The sequence below is a fragment of the Girardinichthys multiradiatus genome, chromosome 9 (assembly GCF_021462225.1).
Source record: "Girardinichthys multiradiatus isolate DD_20200921_A chromosome 9, DD_fGirMul_XY1, whole genome shotgun sequence".
In the NCBI taxonomy this organism is placed as follows: domain Eukaryota; kingdom Metazoa; phylum Chordata; class Actinopteri; order Cyprinodontiformes; family Goodeidae; genus Girardinichthys; species Girardinichthys multiradiatus.
The window spans coordinates 34,328,480-34,355,587 of NC_061802.1; the positions used below are offsets into that span (position 1 = coordinate 34,328,480).

Genomic DNA, 27,108 nt, shown 5'->3' on the forward strand with positions numbered 1-27,108 from the left:
GATTCAGGTGTCAACAGATACACAAATGTTCTATATTGAGGCACATTTACCAATAAATCCATTTTGCATTCATAAGTACTGTGCAGATTTTGGTAAAAAAGCTGTTATATTTCTGCAGGTGTAGAAGCAAGCAGGGTGTTATCTTGTAATCTCTTCATCCTTCTTTCTCTCCTCAATTCTACTCTTCTTTTTTCCCACCCTTTCTCTCTTTCATGCTTCTAATTTTTTCCTTTTCGTTTCTGTAACACCTGAAATAATCCTAAAGCAGTTTCTAATAGTTTCTTTTATAAATATCAATATATATTCTGGACCTCAACCAACCTGAATTCAGCACCTCTCCAGACTCTGGAATTGGTTTCCAAATTAAATCCAATCTGAAAAGACTTTGGGCCACTGATCCCAGGTATGATACTTCTAATGTTGTCTCTGGTTCATATAACACAATAATCTGGACAGTTGCAGATAGAGCACCAATACGTTCCGCCCCATCCTGCCATCCCTCCTCGCCTGATTTAATACAACCTAATTATCGTTGGCTGATTTGCAAAAATATTTTAAAGACTCGAGGCCTCTTCTAAAGAAATGACAACTCACAGACTCGTCAGATCTTTTCGTTTTATTAAAGAAAATACGCAGTTGGGTAGAGAGACCTCTTTAGAGCAGGCAGGTTCAAAAGCAACAGAGCACATCTCAAAACATGATGTATAAATCACAGCTGCTCAATAATGCATTAAAGGTTACAATGCTAATCAAACAGTTAAACCCATATGTGACTGGTAATCAAGTTAAAACTGGAAGAGTGCAGAACAAAAACAATGTTGGGATTTTGACAGAAACTTCCTCTTAATTGGCAGCTGCATCAGATATTACATAGAATAAAGATGTTGAAACCATTGGTAACGATGAGAGGTAGGAAATTATCTACACCAAACATTAGCAAAACAATTCATTTGTATCCATATACATGGTATCGATTCATATTCCGAGAAAAAAACCACCAGAATAAAACATAAACCTGCGAATCACGAGGTGGAAGGTTAAAGTCTGTAGAGATATGAAATGTAAGAATCACATGTGACTTTCATGCAATTATAGAAGCTATTATTTAGCTATTTTAATAGCAATGGCTTTGCTTGTTTATAGAGAAATATCTCCAAGTAAGAAAAGATGCCGATTTGTTCTGTTTCTCCTCACAATGAACTCGAGCTTAACGGAAAATAAAAGCAACACCTGACTGACTGAGGTGAGGTGGTAAAAAAAAAATGGACATTTTACCAAACATATTTATAAGGACTGCTGCAGCTCTGCTTGGTCTGTGTTCCCATAACTAATGTAATGCCGAAGTTATCACTTTATTGGCAATAATCCACTGTTTAAGGTTTAGATTTAGAGAATTATTCAAAACAATAATCCTTCAAAGTGCTTTGAACTGCTGAAGTACAGGTGTTTCTCAATCAATTAGAAGACCATCAAAAAGTCCATTTATAATTCAGAAAGTCAAACTGGTACTCCTGTAGATCCGGCACACACCGATATATTTCAGCCGTTTCTTTCTAAGGTTGATTATGGCTTGCAATGCGGTTTCTGAGAAAATCTCAGAGTTTTAATACAGAAATGATTTGTCTGGTGAGATTCACAGGAAGTGGACCGCAGCTGGATTTGGCGCTTCAAGAGTTGTCTGTTTCATGGACTGCAACCGTTGCATTTCTTTAGCCAATCTGGAACCAGAGACAACCTCAGAAGTGGTTTGTCTAGACTTAGAAAAAACTAAAGGACTGAGGCTCGTCTTCTCAGATGAGAATACGTTTTTGTTTGGAGAGTGGAGAGACAGAATTCAAGATGCTTTAGTGGAAGTTTCCACAGTCAGTGATGATTAGAGGACCCATGACGTCTGGTGTTTGTCCACTGTGGTTTATCAAGTCCAAAGTAAGCGCAGCCGTCTTCCAGGACATTTTGGAGTATTTCATGCTTCCGTCTGCTAACAAACCTTTATTCAGATGCTGATTTCATCTGTTAGCAGGATTTGACACATTCCCACTCTGCCAAAAGTACCCATAATGAAGACGAGAGAGACCAGAGCCAACAGACAAGCTGATGGCCTTAATTAAAGCAACCCGGGCTTCCTGAACACTTCAGCAGAACCACAAGCTGATGCTGTAATTCATGCTCAAGGAGCCCAGACCAAGTAATGAGTACATTTACTGCACCAGATATGGATGCAGCTTTCACTAGGCAGACATTTCTGTATTAAAATGATTGTAATGGGTTCTGCTGTAATATTTTACTATTAAGTGAAACTGAATGTAAGCTTTAATGAATCCAACCGATCTAAATGACAGAAATAAATCAACTTTTCAATGATACTCTGATCAATATGTACCAGCAAGCATCATGATATAAGTACTGCTATTAAACTCTCAGCGTTTATCCGGTTATTAAACAAAAATAATATTTAGTTTCTGACTGATCAATGGTCTCGTGCTCCCATTGACGCTGCCGAGTCTGCTGTACAACACCAGAAAGTGCGGCGGGTCTCGCGGCCCAGCAGAGAACCTACAGGCAACAGAAGCTTGTTTACAGTAAGGGAGCCGCACTCGAGTCACGCGAAGAGCAGACGATCATCCGCTAACAGCCAACACTAAGCTCACCTTGAACACTGAAAAGAAAATGATCACATCAAGACGTCCATTACACTGTTGCACTGAACGACGCAACTTCAGTAATCAGCTGAGACACTGGAGGTAAGAAAGGGCAGGAGGTGATGACACATAAAACATGTCCTCTATCTGATGGACTGCTACATCCAGGACATGTCAGAAAGCCAACACGTCCCTTACATCTTAGTAGTGTCCTTTAATACAAAGTGCTTCAGAGACACGTTGGAGGGTGACCCCACATGGAGAGAAGGTTACGCTCAACAAAAACAAATCCCTTAAGGTGAAGTTGCCTCCTGCTACTATTTTTAACTTTAAGTAGAAGTTGTAAAAATAAATACATCACAACACAAGAGGCGATTTTAGCTCTGCAGCGATTGAGTGAGGGACATGGGGAGGTAGTAGGGGACAGTTTGAGGACAAAGTGCGACGTCTTTGCTCAGCTCAGGGTTTGAATGTTCTCCAGCAGCTCTGGTTTGAGGAGAGTGGGGCTCTTTCCACCTGCAGCTGCAATGTCAGCCTGCACAGCTGCATCCCAGGCAAATGTGAGCAGGGCAGCAGGGACCTAGAACAACAAGACGTAAGGGCATGAACACAGTTATTACATACATGTAGTAATTTTTAACAATTGATTAAACAAGACCAAGCAATGCGATACAGAGCAGTGTTCCCTGCATTAGGGCATGCTGCTCTGCAGGTTCTAGATCTCCCATCAGTGTCAATCCAGCTAAATTAAACAAGCTTCTGCAGAACTTGATGAATTGATCTGTTCCTTTTATTAAGGTGTGTTGGAACAGAGAAAGAATCCAAATCATACAGAGAGGTATGGCCAGAAGACCACCCCTTTACTTCACATTAAATAAGGTTACAAAAACACGTCAGTGAGATTGATTAGGATTTTATGTGACCAACTGACACTAAACAGAGCATAATTGTGAAGTGAATGGAGCAGGGTCCATGGTTTTACCTCTGCACTTCACTACAGAGGTCCTGTCTTCCACAGGTTTAAATTCAGCACATTTCGTTCTCTTGGGTCAAATAAACACGAGTGTGATTTAAATCCAGTCAAGTGGCACAGTGTGTAATTAGTTTGTTTCTGAACATGTTTTCCCCCTAAAATGAGCTGAGGGCAGGTCAGTCTCTTTAAAAATAAATAATATAAGCAAACTGAAAACAGGTCAAACTGATTCCAACACAATCAAGCGGTTGATTTATTTTACCAGTTATTAAGTATTCTTGCTGTTGCCTTTTTCCCAAATCGTTCAACTCACCAGGTTACATTCCACTAGAGTAACTTCCTCAGACTCATGTATCTTTTGACCTCCAGGGGCGATGATTTCAAAGGGCTGCCAGCCGTCCACAAGGGACTCGCGGATGAATTCAAAGAGCGCAGGCAGACGGTCCCAGGCATAGAATGTGGCTGCAAAGAGGTCACATACCATTCATTGCTGGGTTACAACCATTCCTGTCAGTGAAGCCGCTAAAACTGAGCTCGACATACTTTTCACTGGGATTAAAGCTTACAGATGAGGAAAGAGAAGAGACATGGGTGCTTACCTTGGAGCAAGTTACCGTCAGGCAGTCTAAGTCTAACCAGGGTGTAGTTGTATTTCCTTCTCTCCCTCTGTTCCTCCTTCTCCCTCATGGCTTTTGTGCGAAGCATAGCGTTCTTCTCCACCAACTCAGTTCTGTGAAACAAACAAACACTCTAGACGATCACCAGGCAGAGGTTAGAAAGCATTTGGGTTACCCTGTAGGTGCTTTCAGCATGTCAGGAGAAGAGTCCAAGCCTCCTGTACCTCTGCTGTTGCTCCTTCTTCAGCTCTTCTGCTGTCAGGTTGTAGAACTCAGGCGGCAGCTCGAAGCGCTGAGCGTTAGGAGACGGTCTGAAAGCTTGAGGCTGCCGGTCCAGCTGAGCTCTGACTGGCTCTCCTCTCTGGAGACGATCTCTCCGCTCCTTCATCAGCTCCATGACATCGGCACTTTGCTCCGGCAACACCAGGAACTCCTCTTCCTCCTCTGATCTCCATTAAAGGTTGACACAAGTTACAAAATGTAAATACAGAATTATTCCTATTATGTAAGTCTTATTACAAAATAACTGAGACTAAGCAGGTTGGATGGAGAGCGTCTGAACACCAATTTTTAACACCGCCATGGATTCTTAATTGGATTAAGGTCTGAACTGACAGGGCCACTCTAACACATGAATGTGATTTGATCTAAACCATTTTACTGTAGCTCTTGTTGTATGTTTAAGGTCACTGTCCTGTTGGAAGGTGAAATTCCACCCCAATCTCAGGTATTTTACAGCCCTTTATGAAGCTCCATCCATCCTTCCTTTAACTCTGACCAGCTTCTCTGTCCCTGTTGAAGGAAAGCAAGCCCGTAGCCTGATGCTGCCGCCACGCTTCATCCTGGGAATGTCGGGTTCCGGGTGTAAATGTAAAAACAAATGTCTATTTTTGTTTCTTCTGACCAAAGAACCTTCTTCCACTAACATGGCTTGTGGCAAACGAGACTCCGTAAGGCTTTCTTTACAAAATGGCTTCCTCCTCATCGCTCTTGCATTAGGGTCAGATCTCTGCAGTGCACAACTAAGTGTAGTCATGAGCTTGTACAGCTCCTCCTGAGTTACCACGTACGTCTTGACTGCTTCTCTGACTAGTGCTCTCCTCACTTGTCAAGCCAGTTTAGATGGCATGTCGACTAGTAGGCTGGCATTTCTTTTTCTACTTTCTATTTTTAGATGATGGATTGAACAGAGCTCTGTGAGACGTTTAGGGAAGCTTAGGGAAATGTTTTATAATCTAAACCTGCTTAAACATTACACACAACTTCCTCCCTGACCTGTCTGCTATGTTCCTTGGTCTTGATGCTGTTTGTTCACTCCACACGCCGCCCTTTTTAATTTTATTTGTAAACACTTTTGAGGTTGGATGGAGAGCGTTCATGAACAGCAGTCTTCAGCTCTTTCCACAGATTCTCAATTGGATTCAGGTCTGGACTTTGACTAGGCCATTCCAACACCTGGATATGTTTATTTGTGAACCATTCCATTGTAGATTTGGCTTTATGTTTTGGATCATTGTCTTGTTGGAAGATAAATCTCCATCCCAGTCTCAGGTCTCTTGCAGACTCCAACAGGTTTTCTTCCAGAATGGTCCTGTATTTGGCCCCATCCATCTTCCCATCAATTTTGACCATCTTCCCTGTCCCTGCTGACGAAAAGCAGGCCCAAACCATGATGCTGCCACCACCATGTTTGACAGTGGGGATGGTGTGTTCAGGGTGATGAGCTGTGTTGTTTTTACGCCAAACATATCGTTTTGATTGTGGCCAAACAGTTTGATTTTGGTTTCATCTGACCAGAGCACCTTCTTCCACATGTTTGGTGTGTCTTCCAGGTGGCTTGTGGCAAACTTTAAACGAGACTTTTTATGGATATCTTTGAGAAATGGCTTTCTTCTTGCCACTCTTCCATAAAGGCCAGATTTGTGCAGTGTACGACTGATTGTTGTCCTATGGACAGACTCTCCCACCTCAGCTGTAGATCTCTGCAGTTCATCCAGAGTGATCATGGGCCTCTTGGCTGCATCTCTGATCAGTCTTCTCCTTGTTCCAGATGAAAGTTTAGAGGGACGGCCGGGTCTTAGTAGATTTGCAGTGGTCTGATACTCCTTCCATTTCAATATGATTGCTTGCACAGTGCTCCTTGGGATGTTTAAAGCTTGGGAAATCTTTTTGTATCCAAATCTGGCTTTAAACTTCTCCACAACAGTATCTCGGACCTGCCTGGTGTGTTCCTTGGTCTTCATGATGCTCTCTGCTCTTTGAACAGAACCCTGAGACTATCACAGAGGAGGTGCATTTATACGGAGACTTGATTACACACAGGTGGATTCTATTTATCATCATCAGTCATTTGGGACAACATTGGATCATTCAGAGATCCTCACTGAACTTCTGGAGTGAGTTTGCTGCACTGAAAGTAAAGGGGCCAAATAATATTGCACGCCGCACGTTTCAGTTTTTTATTTGTTAAAAAAGTTTGACACATCCAATAAATTTAATTCCACTTCACGATTGTGTCCCACTTGTTGTTGATTCTTCACAAAAAATTTGAATTTTATATCTTTATGTTTGAAGCCTGAAATGTGGCAAAAGGTTGACCAGTTCAAGGGGGCCGAATACTTTCGCAAGGCAGTGTACCACCTGTTGTGTTATGTCCTCCTACGGTTGTGTTTGGTTGGGAGGTGAATGTGTGTGTTTTTTTCTTTATTATGTGGAAAACTAAATAATTAATAAAAATATTTTCTAAAAAAAAACAGTAGGATTCATTTACCTTGGCCCTCCACAGGCAGCATAACACTTATGAAGCCCAAAGCCTGCAGAAACTCCCAACAGCCCTCCACAGGACGTATTTTCTCCTGTAACAAATTGAGGAGTGATTTTTAAGGTGGAAAATACCCCTTTAATCCTTTTTTTTCATAAATTATTCTTTCAGAGCTAAAAATAGTTTTGGAAGATATCTTTCAACTCACCTGGAACACCTTGTTGCTGACTTTTATTTTTCTGTATTTCTCCTCTGAGGGGTTCTTGCAAATATTTTCAACATACCTGTAAAAACAAGAAACTGGCTAAAGAACATTATTAGGGATGCACGATATATCCGCATTAACATCGGTATGGGCCGATCATTCAGATTTTCATATCGTTGCATCCCTAAAAGCATAATAATATAATATAATAAAAACAGGTCGTACTTGCTGATGATGTCCACAGCTGCCTTCACTTTCTCTTTGTCTTTGTTAAATGTGTGGACCATCATAACAGAAGCCTCAATATCATCCTCCTCAAAGCGCTGACGATAAAAACACAGTCAATGTTTAACCAACACAACCAGGAGGATTATGTTTAACCTCATTCTAAATCCCAATATGATGTTGATAAGAACTTCAGACATATTGTGGTTTCAAAGAATAAGGCTAAAATACCCTCAGACGTACCATCAGAATAGCCTCCTTAATGTGTACTTCTCTCTGACTCTTCGTTAACGTGGCGCCGGTGAGAGGGCAGGTGAAGTAGACACCTGACACAGAAAGACAGGCGGGATCTTTCACTTTGGATCCCTGGAACAAAATTCATTGATTGTCATTAACTACAGCTATTAAATGTTTGGTTTATCAGATAAAATGTTAAAATCAAGATGCAAATGTTGCAGCCTGGACGTACCTCAGCTGTGACTGCATTGTCCTTCTCAGCTAGGGCCTCGGCCTCCAGTTCTCTTTTAACTGTAAAGCAAATTAGTATCAGTAAAGCAAAGCAAACTGGTATTCTTTAACCAAATTCTTGCAAGATTTAATAAAACGGTCCTGGTGTTTAGTGCTTGCTTAAACTAGCTATGTACAGTTGAGTAAACTCTATGGCTTAAGGATACTATCACTACTAACTGATGTATGGATGCCACAGGTTCTTTTCAGACTCTAGACTGCTACCAGTAGCAGCCTGTTGGTGTAGCTCTTTTCATAATGTGCTTCTATTTACATATTTTGTAGAGTTTTTACAAGGACTAAACAAGGATTTCTAGAATATTTTGTGAATCGGGGTTCCTCCACATTTTTCCATGTCAAAATTCACACAGTTCTTAACGAGTATTAATAAAAAACTTTACTTTTAAATATGGATCCTGCAAAAAAACAAAAATCTGACTGGAAGTGGGGTGGATGGCTGGACGGACAAATGGCTGGATGGAAATATGGACAGATGGACAAATAAAGATTAAAGAGATGATTGGATGAATGAACGGATGGGCAGATGGAAGAACGGAGGGATGGGTGCTTGGACACAGATAGACCAATGGATGGTTAGAGGGACTGAAGGATGGAAAGTTACTTTTTCCATACTAATCGAGACCTAGAAAATACTTTAAAGAATTGATGGATTATCTGCCCTTTATTTGGTCCATCTTGGTACTTCTTTAGATCAGAACTGAAACAGTCTGGTTTTTCTTTTAGGAATAACAAAGTCTGCGTTTGACTGGAATTAAAACTTCAAATTATAAGTAGAGGATTAATGTAGGGCTGGCCATTTAAGATAACTTAAAAAATGTATTATAATTAACTAAATGCCTCACTATAGCAAAGCAATAGCCAGAGGACTAATCAGAAACTGGGTTTAAATCAGTCTGTTTGAGGTGATTCCCTCCAGCATCAGAACTCTGTGTACCTCACCCTGATTCCTGATGGCATCCTGGGAGGTGTGCACCTTGGGCCGCTGCTTCTGCTCGACCCGCGCCAGGGCCGCGGCCCCTGCCCTCTGCGCTCCTTCGCTGGGAGCATACCGACTCTGCTTGGAGCTGGAGCTGCACGGCGCCGCCGCAGGTTTGCTGCTGAAGCGATCAACAACATGTCATAAGTTCAGATCAGACCTTCAAAAGAGTTATAACGCATACCTTAGCAGCAGTGCCATGTGTTAAATAAGACAGATTACAGCATTGTGTGTTTTTTTTTTTTTTTTTTTATTAGGCGGCTTGTTTAGCATTAGGACATATTTAGCGGTTTAAGCTTGTTGGCGGATTATCTGCTGGTCAAAGTTAGCTGGGCGCCTCCCACCGTGTGTGGGTTACATAATTTAACAACTAACAATTAAAGTAAATAATCAAGTGAAAGCTAAGACTAAAACAATTTTTGGGATTTTTTTTTTATGGTTTGTCTATCGTTAGCACCGCAGAAGGCATTAAATCGTTATATTTGCCTTGCATCTTCTGTTAACTTCTTCCCCGGTCCTGCAGATTTAAATTTGATATCCTTTTTAATGTCTTCAAATAACTTCTTCATCTTCTGTAGCTGTCAGTAAAACAAACATCAGAAATAAAATATAAGCAGCCGAAGAGCACGAAGCTACACTTAGCTAGGAGGTGGAGAAGGACCAAAACAAAATCCATAAAACAAAACTGCTTCCGCCTCACAAAATAATGATGTCGCCCCCATGTGGTTGGGCACAGAACTCCCTCATAAAGGGACAGTCCGTCTAAAACAAGACCTGCCTGTGGAAGTACTTTATAACACAAGGGTTTAGATTAAAGTTACAAGCGAAGCTTAAATAAAAACGTTTAATAGTATATTTCTATATATTTTTTTAGATTGATCTTTTAAACTTTCTCATCTGGTTCCTCTTCCAGATTAGTTATCTTGTGCTGCGCTGTCATTTGAATATAAGATTGTTTTCCTTCCCCATTTTTCGCAGTTTGTTTTGGTATAACCACAAACTTTAATGTATCTTGCTAGAATCGTATGTGGCAAACATAAAGTATTGTATAAGGTCAAGAAAAGGATACATGGTTCTCTAAGTTCTGTACATATAAATAAATGGCATGAATTTGTACTCACTCTCTTCACTTTGACACCCCTAAATGAAATGGACTCAATTCCTCGATTTCAGACAAAAATTAAAATCCAAATGTCGTTTTTCTACGACTTCACAATAATGCACTACTTTGTTTGATCAATTCCAGAATTTCCCAATAAAATACATTGACTTCTGTGGTTTAATGTCACAAAATGTGAACAAAACAAGTGGTATGAAAACTTTCGAATGGCTCTGTATTTCAATAATTTAGTTGTTTACCTTTTTGAGATATTAGTCGACATAAAGAAATATTAAAATTATTGCAGTTTATTGTACAATAGATGATGATTACATATGTGATCCTTCTTATCGATTTAAGAATTACTTGGTCACAGGGCCAGATTCGTTTGGATACTATTTTTTGTTGATAAATGAAACCACGATTTTAAAACTGCTTGTGCATTTACTCAGGTTATTGTTTTATTATATTGAAGTTTGATGATTTAAAACATTGAAATGCGACAAAAAAAAGCAAAAAGGGGAACAATTTTTCTCGGCACTGTACCTCATTAAAATATGAAGTCACCCCACCCCGGTCAACAAACAGAAGCCTCGTTTTGTTTTTGTTTTTTGTTTTTTTTTTCACTCACGTTCAAATTTCAGGCGTTGGTTTCTAAAAACAAACAACAACAAAAAACCTGATTTTTTTTTTGTGTGTGTTTTTTTTCATTGAACGCATCATTTCGCCATATTCTCCTCACGGTTGTTAAATTTACGAGGAGCACTTTAACAGCCGCATTCCGCGCGCTGCTGCCACGTTATACGTGACGTAGCAGGAGGCGTAAGCCGGTGGGAGGTGTCACAGCCAAGCGCTGTAAGACAGGAACCACACGGCCGCTGATGTTAATGCTCATAACAGCTACGGGAGTCTTTGAGAGAGGTAAGGGTTCTGTTTTGATTTATTTCTTACATGTAGTGTTTATACAGAACTGTTATTTACGTCTCCGCTCGACGAGTTAGCGGCTAATATTAATATGTGCTCGGCTTCAGTGTCCTGACACTCGCACATCCGACCTGCGGTCAACGCAGGTTATTGAATGACGTTTAATTAATGAGCACAATTAATGTGAATAATAGAGGTTTATAAGGCCAGTCCTGCTTGTATTTAGTTTCTGTGCTGGCATCCTTGCTGTGTGTTTGTAAAGCCTCAACCTGACATTCAGGCAGAGCTCCACTCCAAGAAAACGTGTTAAACGTTTTATGAGTGAATCAACTCATATGGATTGGTATTATTATATCAGTTAACCATTATATGCTCTAAATCTGCCAGGACAGTGCGACATCATCCTCATAAGGATCATATTCCAGTTCCGGGAATAGGTCTTCTCCAGTAATTGGAGGATTTTCTGGTCCAACAGGCTGCTTATTGCGGTTGTGGGCTCTGACATACACAGTCAATAATTTAATGATTTCATTTTGCTAAATGTTGACCTGTAACCAGTTCTGCCAGTTACCCAGCAACAACCAGGCTTTATTTGCTCCTAGTGTACAGTATCTCACAATAGTTTGGACACCTCTGACATCTTTGTCAATATTTTGTCATATCTTTTCAAGGGACAACACTGAAGATATAATATTTGATAAAATGTAACGTAGTCAGTGCACAGGGCGTATAATAGTGTAAATGTGCTATCCTCTTAAAATAACTCTACACACATAGCCATTAATGAAAACAGCTGACAACAAAAGTAAGTACACCCTGAGGTGAAAATGTCCTAATTGTGTCAATATTTTGTGTGACCACTATTATTTCCCAGCACTGCCTTAACTCTCTTTGCATGGAGTTCACTAGAGCTTCACAGGTTGCCACTCGAATCCTCTTCCTCTCCTCCAACACGACAGTATGGAGCTGGTGGATGTTAGAGATTTTGCATTCCTCCACCTTCCGTTTGTGGATGACCCACAGATGCTCAATAGTGTTTACGTCTGCAGACAAGATTGGCCGGTCCAGCACCTTTATCCTCAGTTTCTTTAGCGCAGGACACACAAACACGCTCTGGACACCATCTGAACCCAGTAAGTTTATCTTGGTTTCATCCGACCACAGGACATGGTTCCAGTAATCCATGTCCTTAGTCTGCTTGTCTTCAGAAAACTGCTTGCTGGTTTTCTTGTGCATCATCTTTAGACGAGGCTTCCTTCTGGGACGACAGCCATGCAGACCAATCTGATGCAGTCTGTGGCGTATGGACTGACCATTGACGGGCTGACCCCCGACCCCTTCAACCTCTGCAGCAATGTTGGCAGCACTCATACATCTGTTTTCAAAAGATGACCTCTAGACACGATGCTCACCATGTCCTCTCAGCTTCTTTGGTCGACCATGGCGAGGCCTGTTCTGGAATCTGCTGTATGGTCATGTTGAACTGCAAGTAACCAGTATGAGGGAATGAGAGCGATAGATGTAGCCCACTTGCTCCCCATTCACACCTGAGAACTTGTAACACTAACAAGTCACATGACACTGGGGAGGGAAAATGGATAATTGGGTACAATTTTGACATTTTTACCTAGGGGTGTACTGTCTTTTGTTCCCAGCTGTTTAGACAAATATGTGAGGTGTGTACTCATTTTTGTGAGACACTGTAAATGTACTTCTATTGTTATTTAACCCATAAATATTGTTAGGTTTAGTCCTAAATGTATTTAAATCTCTTAAAATGCAATCTAGCCCAAATGTTTCCTGATTGGAATTCAATATAACAACTTAAATGTTTATTTGTTGTTTGGCAGAGTTAATCCAAGTCATTATCCATCATGGACCCAAACACCAGCGGACTCGCGCAGAAGTTGGCTGAAGCAGGCCAGTCTCACCTCCTGCAGTTCTGGAATGAGCTGAGCCCTGAAGACCAACGGGACCTCATCCAGGAGCTTCAGGGGATAGACTTCCAGGAGATCGACGGATTCTTCAAGAACGCCATGGAGACGTCCAGCAGCACCAGGCACGAGAAGATGGACGGTCGCATGGAGCCGGTGCCCCGGGAGGTAATCGGGAGTGTGACGAGGGACAGGGAGCGTCTGAAAGAATGGGAGGTAAAAGGTGAGCCGAGTCAGGAGCTTCAAGGCATTGTTTTCTGAGGTGTAACTTTTAGTCTTTATAGTCCAACAGAACAGTAAGTAAACAGGACAAAGTTTTATTCTTATTATATTGGCTTTCTTATCATGTAGTAGCAAAACCCAAGAGTGTATTCTGCTTTTTCTGGAAAACAACCAGAGAAGAGGCTGAAACTTAATTCCTTCTGGTCATTACCTGCTGATAAAGGGAACCGAATTACTGGTATTGCTCTGGGAAGATTAATGAAATTAAAGCATCACATGGCAGCCTGGGTGGTTTTGGACATGGAAAAAGTTCAGAGAACCCATTTACAGATCCACACAAGGAAGCCATTTCAGGGTATCTATTTGTCAAAGTCCTGCCTGAGCAGCAGGAAAACGATAGTTACTCACCGTGAGTTTTCACACACTCACAACTTTGTCCCAGTCTTGTTTCTTTGGGATTTTTCAAAACCTGTATAAGTGGCGTGTCATTGTTTTTCAGTCTTTGCGCAATCCCTTCATTGCTGAGGAAATTCAACCATCTGATGAATCATTTGGATTTATTTCTTCAACTTTTCATGGTTAAGTGTAACAGGGGAGGTGATTGGCCAGAAAGACATCTGGTTCTGATTTGGGACTGACGTCGTTGGGTTTGTCTTGACCCTTATTCATGAAGTCGTCTCAGCTTGTCGTGACCACTTTGTGTGTGCAGGGTGTGGTGTGTGTGTGAGTGTGTGTGTGTGCTTGTTTGTGAAGGACTTTACGTCTGTTGGCAGAGCAGTCAAAGTCTAGCTGACCCTCCCAGTACGTGGTATAAAACTTGTCTCTTGGCACCCACAGCTAGAAATACGGTTGCATATTATGTCACGTATCTGGTAGTAAACTTGACATAAACTTGGTGCGCCAGCTAAATAAAGTTTTTTTTATTTATTTCCTTTTTAATTTATCCATTTAAGTTTAAAGATTCTTTTCAAAGTTTTAGGAAAAAGTTTCCATGTAGGAGTCCAATGTTAACATTCTGCCTATGGTGTCACATCTTAAAAGTTTATATAACAAATGATGGTTTACAGTAAACTGAATGGATGACTTTTATCTGTATTGTTTGGTTAAGTTTATCATTATTTATCTAAGATTTCCCCGTAGAGACCGTTGAGTTGCACTAAAGGCGTCCAGATTAGATGGTAGGAACGTGTGAAGAGATCATATACTATGAGGTAGCAAGGCTTCCATCATTATCATATATAAAGTACTTTGCAATTTTGTCATGTTACAAACCACAGACTTCAATGTATTTTATCAAGATTTAGTTCGATTAACCAGCACAGAGTTGTGCATAATTGTGAAGTGGAATAAAGTTATAAAGGATTACCGATAAAAATCTGAAGAAATCTATTAATCCAGCTGTTCTGTCAAGGCCAAAGAGGTTTGTTTGAGAACATTAATGAAGGAACTGCATGATGCAGACCAGAGTCCGAAATAAAGCTGTGCAGAAGTTTCAAGCAGAGGTTTCAAAGCTTGAAACATTTCCCAGAGCTCTGTTCATTCCATCATCTGACAATATAAAGAACCCACAAATCTGGCCTATTGTTACAAAAAAAAAAAAAAACTGTTAAAAGAAAGAAAACTATAAAAGTTGTTTCCAGTTTACCACAAACCATAAAGAGGACACATGAGGAAGGAGGCGTTCTGCTCAAAGATCAGAGTGAAATATTCTGGCCTACATGCAGAATGCTGTATGTGGAAGACGCTGCACATAACCATGAATAAATCATGTCTACATTAAAACAAGGCACTGGCAGCATCATCTGGCAACGTTTGCCTGAGCAGGGTCAAGGAAGCTGGTGCAAAGCAAAGATGGATTGATCTAAATACAAGGCAGTCTTGAGAAAGACGTTTGAATTCCTCCTTAACAAAAATCCAAAACATATTGCCAGAGCTGCATATTATTGTGTTAGGTGGCCCAGTCAAAGTCCAGACTTCAATCCAGTTGAGAATCTTTAGAGAGACTTGGAAGTTTAATACTTCTAGCTGAACTCCACACACTCTGACAGTATTTGAGCTATTTTGCAAAGAATGGCCAAACATTTCAGTCTATAGATGTCTAAATGTAGTAGACACAAGCCCCAAAAGACTGGCAGACTTGGGCTGTATGCAAATGCATGTCAAACTTTTCAGATTTGTATTTGTAAAAAAATGTAGAAAACCATGTATTACTTTTTCCACTGTCAGCAATTATGAGCTACTTTATCCTGATCTATTGCATACAATCCTAATAAAGTGGTTGTAACAAGAGAAAGGGATATTGCTTTCTATCTTTATGTAAACTGGTACTATATGACATACACCTAGGCTCTGTTCATACAAAGACTCAAACTGCTGTGCTCTGGTTCCCCTTAAGGTTTGGACTGCATCTCTCAAAGTAAAGTGGCTGTCTTGCTGTTGGCGGGGGGCCAGGGAACCAGACTCGGGGTCTCTTACCCCAAAGGCATGTACGACGTCGGGCTGCCATCCCACAAAACTCTCTTTCAGATCCAAGCAGAGCGCATTTTGAAGCTGCAGCAGCTGGCGGAGCAACAGACTACAGTTAAGGGCTCTATTCCCTGGTGAGGCTCTGGCTCTACAACTTGGTTTTTTATTTTTTATTATTTGAATAGAATCAGGCAGACCAAAATCTAGCAAACAATCACCTGTCCTTTTTTTTGTAAACAAGTCCCAGTTATGTTTGCATAATGAATAACTGGGTCAGATCACTGTAAGCACTGAAGGAAACTCAATCAAGGAAGGGTAGTTTTCTGTCTGAAATGGGGAAAATTGTGATTGAAGGAGGTTAGTGAAGCAGGCTATGTTAAGTCCAATTGCTATATAGCTGTTAAATCATTGACATCTGACATTTCTTTCACTTTTGTAAAAAGAGAGGATTTTTGCAGCATTTCATAATGTACAATGTGGATTTCAAATTCAGTTTATGTATAAAGCATGCCTCCTCTCTTCCATCTCTAGTTTTCTAATGTAACCGCAAGAGTAAACTATTTAACTAAGTTTTATCTTGTTTTTGTCCGTCTTCAGGTACATCATGACCAGTGGCAGGACAATGGATTCCACCAAGGACTTCTTCTCACAGCATAGGTACTTTGGTTTGGACAAGAACAATGTTGTCTTCTTCCAGCAGGGCATGCTGCCAGCGATGGACTACACGGGCAAGATCATCCTGGAGAGCAAAGGGAAGCTCTCCATGGCCCCTGGTACGTCCAAAGATGATTAGTTACTGCAAGATTAATTCCCATGACAGGAGTCTTATTTACTTGTTCAAATTTTCTTCACACACATTGTGTGGTTGTGTTTCAGATGGAAACGGGGGTCTTTACAGAGCTCTTGGAAACCAGGGTATCCTGGAAGACATGCAGCGGAGGGGAATCGAGTTTATTCACGTGTACTGTGTCGACAACATCCTGGTCAAAGTGGCCGATCCCACGTTTGTTGGGTTTTGTGTGCAGAAGAAAGCGGACTGTGGAGCTAAGGTTGGTTGTATCTCCTGCTTCGCTTATGCTTTTGTTACAACAAGCTTGGATGTATTTCTCTTGGATTTAGGGGCATCAGAGAAAAGTGGGCTGAAAAGATTATTTTTTAATTTTCAAATTCTGAAAACCATCTCTCTGTTATCTGATAAAATGTTAATAGGTTCAAGGGGTGTGAAAGCCTTTGGAATGCCATGTATAAATGATTTCTAAAAGGCATTTATGAGACTGAACTCCCACCTTTAACGTGTTTTAAAAATAAACATTATAAACTTTATGGGTTTCACTTGAGTATGTTATAGAGCTGAGTTTATGCATATAAGATCTGCAACGGGACAAAACCCAGTTTAGTCCTCAGCTAGAATGAACTGCCTTGACCACCTTGTTTGTGGTTTATGCTTTTTTTCCTAGTCTTCATATTTCAATAAAAACATTGAGTAAAAGACTACAGAAGGGCTTTTCTGTACACCTCCAACAAAGAAACTTTCCAGTCAGAATCGGCATATATGTTGTAGACTTGTTCAGGAAATAAAATCTGTAGGTTCAGTGGACTTGCACCACCTGGCTGGTCATGCTCCCTATTATTATATATTCATTTACAGTTTTTCTGTTAGAAAGAAGCCTCACTGGTTTACATGCGTTATTAAAAGCAAACTTACTGCAGCTAAGGCAGCAGAAAACCTGGTTTCTTCCCCTCATAAAACGTCTTTATCTCATGGTCATCAGACAAGAAGGTATCTGTAATTGTGTAAAGACACATGAGGTCAAGGATAACAAATGATCAAACAGTGCTGGCTAACCTAATAATAACCCGTGTGTCGGATGTGACAAGAGAGCAAAATATGTCAGCAGTCGAGTTGTGGCTGCTGCTGCAGTCTGATCGGTACGTCCAGTTTTTCCACATGCTCCTGCATCTTTCTTGTGAATGCTGTGTAAGTTAAGGTGCGGCGGGCTGGCTGTCACAGCTTAACTCCACAGCTGCACCTTCTGCACCTCACCATGGGGTGGAGCTGCTGACCTCTTTGTCCTCTGAGTTACTTGCAGCTTTTTAGGAGTTTTTGCTACTTTCGATCATTGAGGTCACATGAGGTTTTTTTGGAGCATTAATGATGCAATTACCATAAAGAATAATACAGAGACGGACCCCCTTATAAAGCCATGCAAAAAGATTTCAAATAAATTCCTTTTTTTTAATTGAGGTGGCATGAACTCATGGTGCACTATTTAGAAAAATCCAACATGTTAAAGAAATAATTGTTTGCATTAAAATCACAGAAGGGACGATTGGTGGTACCACAGCTGTCGATATATTTGTCCAGTTCTCTTGCCAATAGGGCAGCATGTAGTCCTCTTTGGCCATATGTTTCTGATCATTATCCTGCTGAAAGACTCAATGATTTCTCAGCTTCTGGCGAATGGCCATCAGATTTTAGTCTAAAAAGTGCATTATGGCATGTAGTCCAACAGCTTAACAGAGTCATTGGAAGAAGAGCATCACAGACCCTTCACTGTACTCAACAGTGGACATGAAGTGGTTTTCCACAAATTCATCCTTTGTTTCAGCCCAACCCCTCCCACCCCCGCTCTAGTGTTTGTTGCTGCTGAAAAGCTCAATCTTGGTCCAAGATGCACAGTTTCTGTTAAAGTCCTAGTTGAGTTTTCTACGTTTGTGATGGTAGGACAGAAAAAGATACCACCTGGTTGACATGTGGATGGTCTCTAATAGTTGTCATGGAGACTTGGTGACCCCAACAGCACAAATAGCTGCAGTCTTCTAACAGTAAGCTTTGAATTGCGTTTTTTTTTTTTTTACCTCCCTTACCATCCTTCTTAAGGTGCTTGGTGTCCAGGTTGAATTTGACTAAATTTCTCTTTGTGAGATCATACTACTGCATTAAAAGATGAATTTATTTTAACGCTTTTTATGAATCTTTCAAGCGGTGCCCTTTGCTCTTTGACAGGGAGCTTAGTTTTTTCTTTGAGTTGTAGGATTTAAATGTCGAGTACCGTTACGTAAAGCTGACTAAAAACTGATGAGGTGCTGAGCACTACAAGAATACATTTGTAACCCTTTAGCCGTACGTGGACTCTCTTTTATTTTCTGACCTTTCAGCTTTTTTTTGCTTTCCTCAAAATCAGTCTTTTCAATAGAAAAATCACTGGTATGTTTAATAGGCCACGCCATTTCCACCCATATGATTGAGTTAAAACTCTGAGTTTTAACTCATTAACTCATTTTAACTCTTATTAGTTCACTTATTAGTAAAAACATAAACACTTCCCTTTACCCCTGGTGTGACTTTCTGATCAGAGTGTGGCCCTGGATGGCATTTACCCCTTGTGTTCGGTTTTTGACAAACCTCTTGATATCAGGATCTATAACTGACTCTGACTCACCACTTTAAACCTGAAAATATAAATGTAATAAAAAAAAGCAGAGAGGCAACTTTGAACCGGTATCTGGTGCTTCTGACTTGATATGAAAGGAAAAGAAAAGAGATGAAACCAATCAATGATGTAAAGGGGAAAGAAGTGCTGGAAGTAACTTGTTGTTGAGCAGCCATATATAAACTGAAACAACTAAGATTTTCCTTGGACCTAACTAACAATTGACAGAAAACTTAACCAAGGCTTGTTGCTATGTGAAGAAATGAACATTGGTGGCACAGAGGGAGTAGATACTCTGATTGGGTAATGCCAAACGATGAATATAGTTAATAACGATGATATAGCATGGTAACCACATGAGAAGTCAATTTCAACATAATTTTCTTTGTTCTTTGTCTTCTGACTGTTTTTGTTTCCACTCTTTCCAAATCACCAGTTACACACGTCATTGCATTTGTAAGGAGTCCAGAGTTTGGCTGAAGTGTCATGCAGACCCTTTCTGGACCGATACGATTATTGCCTTACAGTCACAATCATCGGGATGCTTGGGTCACACAGTGCATCTAAAGATCTAAAGATCCAACTGATCCATGTTACATTTTGAAGTGTGGTGCAGAAGAGATGGAAGGATCGGATCTAACCAGAGTCTCTCCCATCGTAAATTACTGAGAGCCTTTAACTTTTTATGTGGCTTCACTACCCCCACCCCACCCACACGCCATTCAGCAACCCCCTCATCATGACTCAACTCTGTCATTAGCAACCAACTTAAGGGGAAGGAGGGCTCTGTTTTCATTTAGAGCAGATGCAGCTTGGATGCTGAAATAGGTGAACTACACGGATTATTTGATTCAAGTTTCACAAACAGGCAGAGCTTTTCATCCGTTTGTTAGTTTTAACCTTAGATCTTTTATTTTCTGGATGCTTTATAAGAGTGCTTTAAAAAAGTTTTCATACTATTTAAGGTTTTTCACATTTTGTTACATTACAAACTTCAGTGTATTCTTTTGGGATTTTATGTGGTGAACAACACAAAGTAATGCATAATTGTGAAGCGGAAGAAATAGGCATCTTTTTACAGCAGATACAAGCACAAGTGTTTTGGCGACTCTCTACCAGCTTTGCACATGTGGAGACTGAAAGTTTTTTCTTTTCTTCTTTGCGAAATGGTTTAAGCTCAGTCAGATTGGATGGCGAACATATTTGAACATGAGAGCCTTGCCAAAGATTCTCAGTTGGATGCAGGTCTGTACTTTGACTTGGCCATTCTAACACCTGTAGATGCTTTGATCCAAACCACTCCAGCGTAGCTGTGGCTCTATGTTTGGGGTTGATGTCATGCTGGAAGGCGAACCTCCACTCCATCCCCGTCTTTTTGCACTGTCTAACCTGTATTCAGCTCCATCCATCCATCGAACAGCTCTCATCAGCTTTTCTGTCCCTGTTGAGGAAAAGCATCCCAACAGCATGATACTACCACCACCATGTTTCAACATGGGAATGGTGTTTTCAGGGCAATGTGCTGTGTTAGTTTTCTGCTGGACATGTACTGTTTAGCTGGTCTATTATATTTAATCCAAATAAATGTTAGAAAAAGAACTAATACTGGCTTTGTAATATGAAATTTAAATGAGGTGGACATATTTAATGTTTAAAAGAGTTAACTGCAGCATTAAAGTTAACTCACCCAGTGATCTGAGGGGTTTTTAGCACAAAGTTATCTGTTGCTGTTTTCAGGTGGTGGAGAAAACCAATCCGACTGAGGCAGTGGGTGTAGTCTGTAAGGTGGACGGGCATTATCAGGTGGTGGAGTACAGCGAGATCACCCTAGCAACTGCTGAGAAGCGCAGCTCGGACGGCCGCCTGATGTTCAATGCAGGAAATGTGGCCAACCACTTCTTCAGCTTCTCTTTCCTGCGAGACGTCGTACAGTAAGCTTTCTTGTGCCTTCCCTCTTTTCGCCAGACCGCTTTAATGAGAATGACATCAGAAAACAGGATTTCTAATTCTGTGTTTTTATTATCAGGAAATATGAGCCAAAGCTGCAGCATCATGTAGCCCAGAAGAAGATCCCATACGTGGATGTTCAAGGTCAGCTCGTCAAGCCAGAGAAACCAAATGGGATTAAAATGGAAAAGTTTGTCTTCGACATCTTCCAGTTTGCAAAGTGAGTAACAGTTCAGTTTCCCTTTTCCACTGAATGTGTGCAGTTGAGAGTAAAATATACTAATTTGAGACTAAAAGGTTTTAAAGTAATGCAGACAGTGACTAAGGTATGCTCTAGCTGAGAGTTGTCTGTATCACATATGAGTCTCCTGGCCGGCATTTTATTTATTGAGCCGTTCCTTCATGCAGCAACCAACTCCTTTTTTTCCAGCCCCCAACCATATCCTTCAACTTTTAGCTGTGACATTTCTCCAAAGTCTGATCCAGAAGGCCAAGACTGCCAAATTCCCTGTAGGAGGATGAAGCTTTACGAGCTGTTTGCTCATTCCTCCTCTTCAGATGTTACATGACATCAGCTACTGCTAATCGAAATTTACATTTAATTACAGGACTGCAGCAACGATTGATTGATGGAAATGCATAGCAGACAAATGCACAGTGTTTAAAAATAAAAACAGATGAGAAATGATTGTGTTGCCACTCTGAAGGCGGACCAGAATTGGGTCCGGGCTGGCAGCCTGACACTTTTAGCAGAATCCAGATGGGTCGACTCTCTTTGCTGCCACATTTAAATGTTTGAATAATGGTCCTTCTCAGATCCTTACAGTACGATGTGCTGCTATGTCAGATGTTCTTTGTATTTTAGTACATTGAGCCTATGATCCAAATATCTTCATACTACCATGAAATTATTTAGAAACCTCAGATATTTGGTTGTTTATTCCAAGATTATGTTCATGAAAGCTCAAACTCGAAGGGATTTTGGACTATACAGTCAAGAAAATCATTGAGGATTTTGAGCAGCTAAAACATCCTTTCCTGCACATCTCCTGCGCTGCAAGCTCTGCCCGGAGCACTTATTTGTGCATATTCTCATTTGTTCTTTGTCTGACAACAAACAAAACATTCAGCATCAAACTGACCTAAACTTTGTTTTGATCCTCCTCACCAAAACTTTTCAGTCTTTAGGCGTTCACACAAAAACACAAAAGGTCTAGAGTCAGTAGTTGAGATTTTTTAGACATTAGATTTTCATCCCTTGAGCTTGGAGCTGTTAAATAAAAGTCATCCCAGTCTTTTCCAGCTGTACCTGCTGTTTGCTCATTGTCTTTGCCCACTGATGTGAAGACGTGTGATTCCAGGACTTTTGTCGTGTACGAGGTCCTGCGAGAGGACGAGTTCTCCCCGCTGAAGAATGCGGACACCCAGGATGGGAAGGACACGCCCACCACCGCCAGACACGCCCTCATGTCCCTCCATCACCGCTGGGTGCTCAACGCCGGGGGCTACTTCATCGACGAGAATGGCAGACGTGTGCCCGCCATTCCCAGGTAAGGACCCACATAGTTTTGACCATCACTCACCAGAGTGGGTTCTTCCTGGTTGGTCCCACGTTCTCAACTCGTTTCACGCTGTGTAACTATGCACTGGCCTTGATGTGTTTCGTGTCTTTAGACATCATGTTGTTTTAGCTTCACACTCTCACGTCCCCTTCTCTCATGCTCGGTGTTGCACCTGTGTGTCCCGCACAATGTTTCCAGAGACGGAGCAGCAGGCAGTGTCACAGATGATGGCAACAAAAAGTAATTATTCCCCTGCTGTACTGAGGACATGGTGATGGGGTTTGAGCTTCTTTCATCCTCTTGCTCAGAAACTTTAACACTTCTGTTTCTTGATATCGAGTTCCTTCATTTCCACTGAGAAAAGAGCTGTTTTCCTCTTTTTATAATAGTTCCTTGCAAATGTAGTTATACCGATTGGCCTTTTTTACATTTTATTAAATTACCAAAACAATGAAATGGTTCAGATCAATGTACATTCGTGTGTTAGAATGGTCCAGTCAAAGTCCAGACCTGAATCTAATCCAGTTTGTATTAATACCTGAAAACCGATGTTCTCAGACACGCTCCATGCAGTGTGTCTAGATGGGACAACATGTGCAAAGTCGGTAGAGTCATACCCCAAAACACTTGCAGGTGAAATTGCACTGACAGACGGTTGTACAAATTATTGACGTATTACAAAAAAAAAACACTGTTTTCTGATTATGTTTTTTTGTTTATGGAAAGAAAATTGTAAAATCATGTTTCATTTTCATTCCATCATGTGCTACATTATGTTGGTCTATACTATAAAATCCCATTAAAATACACTGGAGTATGAAGGTGTATTTGGACAAAATGTGGAAAAGGTTTGTGGGGTATGAATACTTTTTTGAGGGACTATCAGTGGTTATGAAGAATTACTTTAGTTTAGTAACATCCTATATGCTGCCAAATTGATCTGATGACAAATCGTTTATCTTCTAAAGGTCTACACTAAGACCCTTGTACAGGACGTACGCACGTGTTGCATGCTGGGTAATGGGAACCACTCGTCGTTTCTGTCAAACTTTCGAATAGACTCTGAACCTCCTGATTTCTATATAAGATCATTACAGGTTCAACTGTTTTCTGCTTGTTTTGACTTGAAACTTCACCTGCTTGCTCAGAACACAAGCATGTGTCTTTCTGACATTTAATGGACTGATGAATGTGATTAAGGCTCCTGATGGCAGCACTTCTCTTTTAGTCATTCACCTTCTCCTGCAGCTGAACATCTGACTCTCCAGATGTGGGATCTGTGATTGTTGTCTGGAACAGTTATCCATACAGGCATGATGAGTGAGGGTAATGTGAAGTGCCCCCAGTTTTGCAGAAGCACTGGGTGGACACATTACCAGTCATTCATCTGTTTGCTTCTGGAGGATGTCTGTTATGGGTCAGAGGACTAATCACTGGTTGCGAGGATCGTCTGATTAACTGCCTTTGATCTCTAATCACAAGCCTCAGTAAAAGACCAGCTGTTTTTCAGGATTTACTGCCGCTTCTCTAAGCTACTGTCCCACTGTTTCTTTCTTGAAACAGTCCCTCATTATATTTCTGTTTTTTATCCTTCTCATCTTCTCTGAATTGCTTGTTTCCCGGCGCAGCCTCAAGGATGGAACAGACCTACCAATCAAATGTGAGATCTCTCCGCTGGTGTCCTATGGGGGGGAGGTAAGGCCTGGAGCATTTAAGAGAAACTCCAGATGTTGTCCTGACATCGCCCCTGATGATGATTTTTGCTTTTTAAGGGTCTTGAGGTGTTGGTGAAGGGACGAGAGTTTCAGGCGACCCTGATGATCGACGAGCGCGGAATCCACGAACTGGTGAAGAACGGAGTTTAATCAACCAGGACAGATGCAGGAGAACAACCCTAAGACCATCTCATCGCTTTTTGTTTTCCAGTCAGGGATTGTGGAGAGAAACTGTGATGTCACTGCCGTGCAATCACAAACGTCTCCCTCAAAAGTTAATGAAACGTACTGTAAACGTACTGTCTGAAGTGAATGAGCCTAAAGAAGTACCCAGTTTAGCACAGTTTCTTTGTTTGTATGCTGATGCCAAACCTTGTTTTTATTTCATAGAGCACTTGAACACATGGTGAAAATTTAAAATGAAATCATTACTGACTGGATTATGCATTCAGCAAGTGCGTCTATTTATTTTGCTTATGAGACTTATTTTTATATGTCCTGAAGGATGCTGTTTAGATGGAGTTTACCATCTATTTAACTTGTAATTTTTATAAAAAAATAGACTGTGATGATGTAATTAGTACATGTTATCAGGGTACATGGATCAGGATGTGGGGGGTATTTATATCTGCTTCTTTTGGTTATGTAATCAATACAGATAGGATTGATACAGCGGTTTCTATCATCTTTTACTAAATAAATTTCCTAAGTGGAAACCAAGTAAATGTTTTGTCATTTTCTCTTTTATAAGATTATAATGAATTATTGGTCAATATTGGAATATATGCAATTGTTTTCATGGCAGCAGAATTTGTACTCGTACTCGTCGTCTTCCGCTTTGTCTGGGACCGGGTCGCGGGGGCAGCAGACTCAGCAGAGACGCCCAGACGTCCCTTTCCCCAGACACCTCCTCCAGCTCCTTTGGGGGAGCCCAAGGTGTTCCCAGGCCAGCCGAGAAACATAGTCCCTCCAGCGTGTCCTGAGTCGTCCCCTGGGCCTCCTCCTGGTGGGAGGTGCCTGGAACACCTCCCGAGGAAGGCGTCCAGGAGGCATCCGGTATAGATGCCCGAGCCACCTCAACTGGCTCCTCGGTAGCAGAATTCGTTCATTGCATTATAGCTCCTCCCGTCATTAAGCCCACGAATAACACGGATCACCAAGAACTGCCAAATTTCAGCAGTCTTAGTTGAATTGTAACAAGTTCCTGAATTCAAAACTGATTCATATTTCATTCTTAGTCAGTTTTTGAGTCATCTACAATTCATGGCAAAAGTTTTGAGCTGTTAAAAATGTTGGTGCAGAACTGAATCTAAAACATACCAGTTAATCAACACATTTGCAGGTCATTCCTAGGTACCGTAATTTCTAATTGATTCTTAGGCATGCCTGTGTGTTCTTAACTTTATCTGGGATTTTTCTTGACCACTCAGGGCTGTTGTACTCTCTAATACTGCCAAAATCTTGAATTTTATTTATATTGGGACCAAATTCACAACACGTCTCAACGCACTTTACAAGTCCCTTAAAACATTTTAACTTCTAAATATCTTCATTCAAATAACGCCGCTTCTACTAGCTACTCATGACTTTTTATTACATTCTAGAATTGCGCCACACAAAGTGGCAGTATGTTGGAGTAGCTCTGTTAGTTTGATTTTTATACTTTTTAAGAACTCTAATTCAGCTTGTGGATAAAAATGTTTTTGTTTTTTTTTGGATGATTATCTTCTCTGGTATTGAATATTATACAGCTGGAAGGATTTTTGCTGATACATTTTTACTTTTGGACATTTGTTATGATGCATCACCATATCAATAAGGTGTTTTTTTTACAACTGGAGGCTGATAGACATCTCAAAAGCTCAAATAATACTTGACCTCAAATCCCTGACGAGTTGAAAAGGAGGTGGTGTGGATTCAGAGCAGGAACAAAGAGAAGAGAGAGAAAGAGGATTTTCAAACCATCTCTTCCATTGATTATGATGGGCAACTTTGGGAAAAAAGTCCAAGCCTCCAAGCCCTACAAAGGACCCAGCCAGAGTATCGGGAATGCAGTATCATGTGTTTCATTAAGACATGGCTGCAGGATCTTATCCGAGACTCTAGTGTCTCTCTGCCAGGCTTTCTGACGATACGAGCAGACAGAAATTTAAAGAGAAGTGGCAAACGTACAGGAGGTGAACTACTAGTACTTGTGAACAACAGAATGTTGTCATCCAGGACATGTTACTGTGAAGTGTCATCTCTGCAGTCCAGATATTGCACTGTTGGCAGTAAAATTTCATCTATGTTATTTACCCAGGGAGTTGAAGGTTGAATGGAGTCCTTTAACTGATTTTTGAATTGGGGCCCCAATTACAGTCAAGTCCATCACTCACCAACCACCACAAACAATTTAAAATCTTTTAAATGACCAATGTTGCCGCTGACATGGCATATTTAAAAAGTAAATAACTTAATAATCAAATGTATAGTTTTGAGATATTTATCATGTGGGAATTCAGGTGCTCTTGAGGTCCCTCTTCATACACCAGCCCCATTTCTGCAGCTGGTAAAAATCTCTACATAAGAGGGCAATAAAATCCATTATATCCTTTTGCCCCTATAAATCCCTACCTGCCTTCGGAGGCACTTTCCTGCAAGCTAGAAAAGCTTTGTCATCATAAAACCACTTTGCAAGTGAAGAAAACCAGAACATTAAAAGAAAAAAAACACTTTTTGTTTCAGATAGTAAGGATTTATCCAAATATATTTGGACAAATCAGCTGCAGAAGCTGTAAAATGTCATTTAAGGACATTTGTCAGACATGTTGACTCAAACCATTCTTTTTCTGTGTTTCAGAAATCCATGCCAGGACCAAGTCCCATTTTTACACTAGGC

General features: G+C 40.8%; 2 protein-coding genes across 3 annotated transcripts; one reads left to right on the forward strand and one right to left on the reverse strand.

The window, feature by feature from the left end:
- Positions 1 to 601: 601 nt before the first annotated feature.
- ubxn6 (UBX domain protein 6) lies at positions 602 to 9,616 on the reverse strand. Of its 2 annotated transcripts, none has more exons than XM_047374894.1 (11): positions 9,411 to 9,616; positions 8,888 to 9,042; positions 7,890 to 7,948; positions 7,664 to 7,786; positions 7,421 to 7,518; positions 7,199 to 7,274; positions 7,000 to 7,084; positions 4,454 to 4,673; positions 4,212 to 4,342; positions 3,926 to 4,074; positions 602 to 3,219 (listed from the first exon to the last, which is right to left on the reverse strand). In XM_047374894.1, exons 1-11 carry the CDS (start codon positions 9,491 to 9,493, stop codon positions 3,094 to 3,096), a joined length of 1,305 nt encoding a protein of 434 aa, XP_047230850.1. In that variant the 5' UTR covers positions 9,494 to 9,616; the 3' UTR covers positions 602 to 3,093. The 2 variants fall into 2 exon arrangements, with proteins under 2 accessions (XP_047230850.1, XP_047230848.1); XM_047374892.1 differs by having other exon boundaries at positions 8,888 to 9,045.
- A 1,193-nt stretch (positions 9,617 to 10,809) lies between these two features.
- uap1 (UDP-N-acetylglucosamine pyrophosphorylase 1) lies at positions 10,810 to 24,947 on the forward strand. The gene is made up of 11 exons (XM_047375959.1): positions 10,810 to 10,944; positions 12,798 to 13,104; positions 15,499 to 15,703; positions 16,167 to 16,342; positions 16,446 to 16,618; positions 20,741 to 20,934; positions 21,030 to 21,170; positions 22,312 to 22,500; positions 22,711 to 22,752; positions 24,141 to 24,207; positions 24,285 to 24,947. The coding sequence occupies exons 2-11, from the start codon at positions 12,822 to 12,824 to the stop codon at positions 24,375 to 24,377; spliced, it is 1,563 nt and encodes a 520-aa protein (XP_047231915.1). The 5' UTR covers positions 10,810 to 10,944; positions 12,798 to 12,821; the 3' UTR covers positions 24,378 to 24,947.
- Positions 24,948 to 27,108: the final 2,161 nt, after the last annotated feature.

Bases quoted from the DNA above. Each gene is read 5' to 3' on its own strand.
- ubxn6 (XM_047374892.1), bottom strand. From the start codon at position 9,493: ATGAAGAAGTTATTTGAAGACATTAAAAAGGATATCAAATTTAAATCT. The intron at 7,949-8,887 runs GTGAGGTACACA...TTTGCTTTACAG, and splicing joins GGATGCCATCAGGAATCAGG to TTAAAAGAGAACTGGAGGCC. The intron at 4,343-4,453 runs GTACAGGAGGCT...TTTGTTTCACAG, and splicing joins AAGAAGGAGCAACAGCAGAG to AACTGAGTTGGTGGAGAAGA.
- uap1 (XM_047375959.1), top strand. From the start codon at position 12,822: ATGGACCCAAACACCAGCGGACTCGCGCAGAAGTTGGCTGAAGCAGGC. The intron at 16,343-16,445 runs GTACGTCCAAAG...GTTGTGTTTCAG, and splicing joins GAAGCTCTCCATGGCCCCTG to ATGGAAACGGGGGTCTTTAC. The intron at 22,501-22,710 runs GTAAGGACCCAC...CAATGTTTCCAG, and splicing joins CGTGTGCCCGCCATTCCCAG to AGACGGAGCAGCAGGCAGTG.